At 42.8% G+C, this 8,535-nt stretch overlaps 1 protein-coding gene across 1 annotated transcript; it reads left to right on the forward strand.

Annotated features, from left to right (window-relative positions):
- Nucleotides 1-5,551: 5,551 nt before the first annotated feature.
- On the forward strand, nucleotides 5,552-6,229 carry LOC123953222 (vacuolar protein sorting-associated protein 29-like). Its single transcript, XM_046023274.1, is given in 2 exon segments — nucleotides 5,552-6,023; nucleotides 6,026-6,229. Coding segments are annotated over 2 exon segments (546 nt in total). The 5' UTR covers nucleotides 5,552-5,596; the 3' UTR covers nucleotides 6,145-6,229.
- Nucleotides 6,230-8,535: the final 2,306 nt, after the last annotated feature.

Here is an 8,535-nt window from a genome sequence, read left to right on the forward strand (position 1 = left end):
AACTCCTGAACTTGGGGTCATGAGTTCAAGCCCTACATTGGGTGTAGAGATTCCTCAAAATTCTTCAATAATTCCCAGTTGCTCTTAGATTGGATCAGACTGTAATGACCCTCAGCCCACATCAGTCTCCCTGCTATGAACTAAAGCCACCCTGTTTTGTTCTAGTACTTGTGCCCTCTACCCAGAGCACCCTTCCATGCAGGGCTACTCATTCTCAGGCATCAGGCCTCAGCTCACAATCCTCTCCATCGAGAGACCTTCGCTTCCTTGTCATTGCCTCACCAGCCTGTTTGCTTACTCCACAGCACTCAGATTAATCCATACCCACCATTTACGACTTGCTTCCTTGTTTACGATCTTTCTACCCAACCTAGAAGACAAACTCCATGAGGACAGAGACTTTGCCTCATTTGCCACACCACAGGGTGGGCACTCACTACATGCTATTTATAATAAATGACAGCTATTTATAATAAATGACATGTCCTCTCAAAGCTCACTGTCATTTGGAATTAAATATTTTCTATTATTTCTTTTATTCTTTGCAATATGTCTCTTTCTGCGAGAGAAATTTAGTCTGACTGATCCCCTGATGAGGATTTTTTTTTATCAAAGTACAATTAATTTGCAATGTTATACTAGTTTCAGGTATACAATCTATTAATTCAACAATTCTATACATTACTCAGCGTTCATCAAGATAAGCATACTTTTAATCCCCTTTATCTATTTCTTGAGTCACATGAAAGATATAGGATGATGTTGGGGGATGGAGGGATAGTACCTGTCTAATAATGGGATGTTCTGATTCTCTATCAGAATATCTCGGTAACTACTGTCCTGCTGACCACATCAGTAGCTTGAGAGTCAACAGGAGGGGCTGCTGCTTGACAAGGCCCTTACCTTCCTGGAAGAATGTCTTATTTTTCATGTGAGTGGCACAGATTGAAGTGAGTGGGCCTGGTACCCTTCCCACATTATTGGATGCCCAGGTTAGGCACAAGCCATGCTTTGCCTTACAGGCTGCCAATGCTGAATGTGGGGCTGGCAGGAAGGGCTCTTTCCTGCATGTTGGTCAGGGAAATCCTCTCTCATATTCTCCAGATAGTTTTTCCTTTGCTGGTATTGGCCCCTTCCTCAACCCAGAATGCCATGAAATTTCTATACACACGTCTCCATTTCGCAAGCACATAGAAGAAACCCACTTAGATTATTTCCATATTTTTTCACTAATATCAAAAATACTTCTTTCTGGGGTGCCGGGTGGCTCAGTGGGTTAAAGCCTATGCCTTTGGCTTGGGTCATGGTCCCAGGGTCCTGAGATCAAGCCCCGCATTTGGCTCTCTGCTCAGCAGGGAGCCTGTTTCTCCTCTCTGTCTGCCTCTCTGCCTACTTATGATCTCTGTCTGTCAAATAAATAAATAAAATCTTTTAAAAAAATACTTCTGAGGCACATGTTTTTGCTTTCTTAGTTATTTTCTCTGATGCATTTTTTAAAATAAAATATTGAGTTAAAGAGTATTCATACTTTACATTTTAAGACATACTACCCAGTTGCCCTCCAAAAAGGTTGAACCAATTTATGCTACTTCAAATAGTATATAAAGTCTGGTATCTGAAGGCATTTCTCAAGAATTTTTATTTCCAATTCCTACCACCCTGTATCTCACTTTTCATGGAAATTGAGAGTAGACTCCCTTTCTCACTAGGGCAATTTAGTGGAGGAGGATCTGTCCTGGAGAGTAGCAGAGTGGATGAGACTAAGGGTTCTCACCTCATAGGCACATCCCGGGGTATACAAAACCGTATCTCAGGGGCCCTCTCCGGTGTTGGAAGTATCCTGAGTCACTGCTATTCCACATGCCCACAAGAGAGGGGAGGCATTCCCACTGACATGAGGCAGCCTTTGTGCAATCCCATTAAACATTCCAGACTCCTCCACGGAGCTGCCTGGGGAGGAGTCATGGCAGGTCTTTCTTCCAACTGTTCTCTCTGTGTCCTTCCCAACCTCCCCATGTCCCCAGTTCTGTGGTTAAAATTAGGCTCATCCTTAATCAAAGGCAGACTCAAGCAATAAGAGAATATTGTTCTCCTGCATCAAAGTGGCCAAGATTTAAAAAAGAAAATAATGTTGGCAAGCGTGCAGTGAGATAGGAGAGCTGCTCTGATGCTAGTGGGAGTGTGATGGGTCAATGGGTATCCAAAGCCTTAGCGATGTTCACAGTCTTTCCCCAGGAATTAAACTCCTCAGAATCTGCCCTCAGGGAAGACACAGATGCCATCAGAGGTTTTACATACAAAGATGCTCGCCCTACCATTATTCATAGTAGCAACAAATTTGCAAACTACTAAGATACCCAATGATAGTGAAGTGGTTACACAAATATGTAGAACAGAAAACTGAACAGCTATTCAATATTATGTTTTTGTAGAATATCTAATAATATGGGAAAGAACTCTTGACATATGAAAGGAAAAGAAGAGAGTGCTGCCAAATTGCATCTATACGATGATTCCAATGTCGTTAAACTTAGGTAAGAAGCCAGGAAGGTTACTCACTAAAATGTTCATAGTGGTTTCTCTGGATTTAAGTGTGGCTATAATTATCTTCCTTACCTTTTATGTATTTACCAATTTTTCTTTTAGGGGCATACATTATTTTTTAATTGGAAAAAAATATTAAAAATGAAAATTCTTATCATTGTCCAAGACTCAGCTTAAATTATACTTTTTCCTGGAAACACTCCCAATGGATGTGACAAGCATTTCAAAGATGTGGCTATTAACATGACAAGTTCCTGTAACTGTCAGATCTGGTCACTGAACCTTAGCCCTTGCATTTCTTTTGCAGACTCATCTCAGTCTGTCTTGCTTTAGAGTTACTTAATAAAGTGCTCACCTGCTGCCCTCTCCCCAGCTTGTCTTCCAGATGGGGAGCAGAGGGACAGGGATAAAGTCTCTTTTTAGGTCCTGTTTTTCTAGGGCCAGGTGCAGTGAATGTTTTTGTATTAGTTGAATGTGATCAGATCAGATTATCTATAAAATAAGAAATTCTAATTGGATTCAGAAGATCAAGGCCACTGAAGATCATACCCCAAGATAAAAAGATGCCAAGATTAGGGTCAAGACCTCTGCTTCTCACCATAGCCTATAAAAAGATGGCTCCGCCAGCCTCTGGGCATCTGCACCAACAACGGGCCAGCCCTTGCTCCCCACTCCTTCTACACGCTTGCTGTCTTCCTCAGTCTCTAGGCCACACCAACTTCCAACTTCAGGGCCTTCACACCTATTCCCTTTGCATGAAAGGTCTGTCTTTTACTAACCAGCCACCTCCTTTTTATCTGGCAAGATTCAACTCTATAATAGGCTGGTTTGGTCCCTCCTAATAGCACTTTCTTCTTTTCCTCCTTGCCCTTTTCCACAACTGACATTCTGTATTTCTGTGAACATTTGCTGTATGTTTGTCTTTCCTGCTTCACTAGACTCTCCAGAAAGCCAGGTCTGTCTTGATTATGACTGGTCCCAGCATCTGGCACAGAGCTTGGCACAATCACAGTTGAATGAAAAAAAGGAAATAAATGGCATGGGATGGGCCTGGCACTTAGTAGGCATATTTCCCACTTCCCTCCTTTCCCAGATCCCAGAGCTGACTCAGCTCCCTGCATTTAAGCTGCCGATGTGGCATCAGCCATTAGAGCCAGCTATGGTGTAGAGAGGCTAATAGGCACACTGGGTACACAGTTTGTTGGTGGAAGCATGGGCTCCAGAGCCCAGGCTCCTGATCCTTGACACAGTACTCCAAAGAGCTAACATGTGGGGTTGAAAGCAACCCCAGGCTGGGATCTATTTTCTTCCACCAAATCCCTTTCAATAACAAGTCTTAATATGGTAGGAGGAAGCAAATAAAGTCATTCATACCACCATTTACTACTAACGCAGGGAACCCAGAGCTGCGTGGGTTTGGATCTCGATCAGCGCAACAACAGTAATCCCTCCCATCTTTACACTGCATTGTCACTGCCAAAGCAGATTTACTTTTGTTCTCTTTTTTCAGCCTCACATAAATCCTGTGAAGACAGGAAAGCAGCTGATCAATTCATTTAATGCATGAGAAACAAGAGGCCCAGAGAGGTGTATCAATCTGCCTAAGGCCACACAGCTGGTCAGTGGAAGAGCCAAGCCTGGAAGCCAGGTTTCCCGATTCCTCATCAAGAGCTCTTTCAGTACTTCCAACATCCAACAATGATTCAAATCTTTGTTTGCTTCATATAGCACTTTTTTTTAAAGATTTTATTTATTCATTTGACAAAGAGAGACACAGCAAGAGACAGAACACAAGCAGGGTAGTGGGAGAGGGAGAAGCAGGCTTTCCACTGAGCAGGGAGTGTGATTTGGGGCTCGATCCCAGGACTCTAGGATCATGACCTAAGCTGAAGGCAGACGCTTAATGATTGAACCACCCAGGTGCCCCCATATAGTACTTTTCAAATCAATGGCATCAGGGTGGTGGGGGATGGGATAGCGGGGTGATGGGTATTAAGGAGGGCACATGTTGTAATGAGCACTGGGTGTTATACGCAGCTAATGAATCATTGAACACTACATCAAAAACTAATGATGTACTGGGGTGCCTGGGTGGCTCAGTCAGTTAAGCATCTGCCTTCCACTGGGGTCATGATCCCAGTGTCCTGGGATTGAGTCCCACTAGGGGCTCCTTACTGGGCAGGGAGCCTGCTTCTCTCTCTGCCTCTCCTGCCACTCTGCCTGCTCGTGCTCTCTCTCTGACAAATAAATAAATAAAATCTTAAAAAAAAAAAAAAAACAAAACTGATGACATACGGTATGGTGGCTAACTTAATAACAAAAGGAAATGTATTATTGTAAAATAAATAAATATATAAATAAAGCAATGGCATCTCAGCATTGTTGGTGATTGTTAAATGGCTGAGGGAGGAGCTGATGGGGTGATGGGTGTGGCTCCCTTAACCGGCTGTGGCCAGGCCCCAGTTTCCATCACCCCAATCATGTGGTCTGGATCTCTGACTCAACATTCCTTTCCTAGTGCCTCTGCTCTGATGAAGAACAAATACCAATCCTGTATTCTTGCCTCTATGCACAGCTCCAGCAAAGCAGGCAAGACAGGGATGGGGAAGTCCAGGGAGTATTTCTGATGGAATCAGGACCAGGGATTACTATATTATATATTATAGAGAGGAAGTGCAAACACTTTCCAGTTGAGAAGAATTGGGGCTGTGAAACAAAGAGAAAAGGAGTGGGATTGGGATTCAGAACTCAAAGAGTCTGATATAGATAGAGCTCATTAAGAAGAAAGAATGCGGGTGCTTGGCTCAGTGTGTTAAGTGGCTGACTCTTGATTTCAGCTCAGGTTATGATCTCAGGGTCATGGGATCGAGCCCCGTGACCTCCATGCTCAGTGCAGAGTCAGCTTGAGATTCTCTTCCTCTGTTTCCCTCTTTAAATTAAAAAAATTTTTAAATTTTTTTAAAATTTTTAAAAAAGAATTAAGGGGGTCACCGAGGAGCCGGAGGAAGAAGGCGGCGGTGGTGGTGGTAATTGAGCGGAGCCCAGTGACAGGATGTTGGTGTTGGTATTAGGAGACCTGCACATCCCACACCGGTGCAACAGTCTGCTGGCTAAATTCAAAAAACTGCTGGTGCCAGGAAAGATTCAGCACATTCTCTGTACTGAAAACCTTTGCACCAAAGAGAGTTATGACTATCTCAAGACGCTGGCCGGTGATGTTCATATTGTGAGAGGAGACTTCGATGAGAATCTGAATTATCCAGAACAGAAAGTTGTGACTGTTGGGCAGTTCAAAATTGGTTTGAACCATGGGCATCAAGTTATTCCTTGGGGAGATATGGCCAGCTTAGCCCTGTTGCAGAGGCAGTTTGATGTGGACATTCTTATCTCGGGACACACACACAAATTTGAAGCATTTGAGCATGAGAATAAATTCTACATTAACCCAGGTTCTGCCACTGGAGCATATAATGCCTTGGAAAAAACATTATTCCTTCATTTGTGTTGATGGACATCCAGGCTTCTACAGTTGTCACTTACGTGTATCAGCTAATTGGAGATGATGTGAAAGTAGAACGAATTGAATACAAAAAATCTTAAAAGCCAGGCCTGTCTTGCTGGTTTTTTTTTTTTTTCATTCCCCTGTTCAAATCAAGTAATTAAACATATGAGCCACAAAATTGTATCACTTTCATAATATTTTGCAGTAAAATATATCATCTTCTGTTAATACAATGTTCTAAGCTTCTTATAAACTATAACAATATATTCTGTTTCCATATTTGATTTCTATGGAAAAATGTCCACCATACAGTAAATGGTCATGCATTAAGAAAAATTTATCCTTGTAAATATCTTCAAAGTTGATATCTGGAACTTTATTACAAAAGTAGTGCATGAGGAAAATGAATCTAGATTTTCTTGTATACGTTTTTCTCTCCAGTAATAAACAGTTACCTTTCATTTATAAAAAAAAAAAAAAAAGAATTAAGAATGTATGTTGGGGGCGCCTGGGTGGCTCAGTGGTTTAAGCCGCTGCCTTCGGCTCAGGTCATGATCTCAGGGTCCTGGGATCGAGTCCCGCATTGGGCTCTCTGCTCGGCAGGGAGCCTGCTTCCCTCTCACTCGCTCTGCCTGCCTCTCTGCCTACTTGTATCCCTCTCTGTCAAATAAATAAATAAAATCTTTAAAAAAAAAAAAAAGATTAAAAAAAAGAATGTATGTTGGGAAAAGCCCAATGTGAACATTAACTTCTGACTTCCATTTAGGTTTTCACACTGTAACTTAGAGGAGTCACTATACCTCTCTGGGCTAATATTGAGTAGGGGGAGGGGAGGGTCAAGATTTCAAGCTTCCAGTCTTCCCAGTTTGTTCTGACTGACCCCCAAACTCTCACGATGACAGTTCCCACAAATATCTCACATGAATGAATGATCACTTAGGAAAATATCTAAAGCAAGTAAATTCTTACTATCTGGTACACCTTAGAACACAGTGCTTAAGAACATAGGCTCAGAAGCCAGATAGACTCCCTGGGTTCAAATCTAAGTTTTGTCAAACCTGTATGACCTTGGATAAGTTACTAAATCCCTCTGTGTATTAGTTTTCCCATATTTAAAGAAAAATAGTATTTGTACCATTGCACAGTGTTGTTACATAGATCAAAGGAGTTCATACAAGTAAAGCACTTAGACTAGGGCCTGAAATACAGAAAATATTCATTAAGTGTGATTCTTATCATTACCTAGCAAAATCTGGTACTCTTGATTCCACTTAAGTAAAATTTACTGTTAACTGAAGCTTTCCCTGGGCCAAAACGTTAAAAACTATAATTATTTTGGATATAAATTAAGAACTACAATAATTTCGAATGTAAGTCTTTCTAAAATACAATTTAAAATATCTTGCTTTCTTAAACAGTATCTGTTATGTTTTATCTCCTCTCTTGACTCAGGCTCAGCAAGAATAGATCATTTGTAGACTAGATCACTTCCAAGAATCTTTCTAGACTAAGTTCTAAGATCTCACATGTAAAATGCCTGAAGAAAGCTCACCTCCATCCTGGGATGGCTTGTGACATGCCCTATCCCACCACAGTCCCCTAGGGTTAGATGGTACTCGGCATTCCCCCATGGAGGGCCATGCTCCTAGGAGCCCCATGTTCCTAGGAGCCCCTTGCCTATGCCTGTCCCCTTCCAGCTGTGGCACTGCCAGACTCTCTAGGGTCTTCTTTGGCCCAGCTCCAGGGTTGATAGCAAAGTTATACTCCCAGGCTCCTGTGCCTCCCAACGTTTTGAAACCCACGCCCGTTTGGCAAGAAATTTGGCCCCAGTGGTGCCAAGGATGGCAGTCTGCCCGCTGTCCCACTGTGTGCCAGGCTTGGCCTGCAGGTTGGAGCTTGCTTCCCTTCTGCTTAGTGCTTACGTCACACCAGGCAGGGACCATGAGGCCTTCTGGCTTCCCCTGTGGCCTCAGAGAAAGTTGCTGGCAAGCCCACACCAGTACCCTCGGTCCCTTTGAGGAGAAGCCCTGACTGATGACAGGGAACCAGTAATGGGATGATTCCTGTCACTGGCAAAAAACCCTTTAACACCCAAAGGGAGAATGTCTGATTTTTCTTAAATTGGGAAAACTCTGCCTCTTGAAACCTGACTTGAGGCAAGGTTGGACTTGAACTCTTGAAACGTGATGGATGAAATCTCTCTATAGGTCCAGAGAAAATGAAGGGAATGTCCCTTCTGAGGCCTTAGGATCAGGCAGATAAGCGTGGTCCAGTGCTTGGTCAAGCTTCCTAACCACTTTCACATGATGGTTTTTGTTTCGCTTTTTTAAATGTTCGACATGGCATCTGGTATATAGCAGGTGTGTAATAAATATTAGTGGATTCTTGCTCCTCCCCAAGCCTTCCCCACCGTATATGCCCCAACACACACACACACACACACACACACACACACACACGTATGCACACATGCATGCTTGTGCCTTTCC

This window comes from Meles meles, chromosome 11 (assembly GCF_922984935.1).
Source record: "Meles meles chromosome 11, mMelMel3.1 paternal haplotype, whole genome shotgun sequence".
Classification (NCBI taxonomy): Eukaryota; Metazoa; Chordata; class Mammalia; order Carnivora; family Mustelidae; genus Meles; species Meles meles.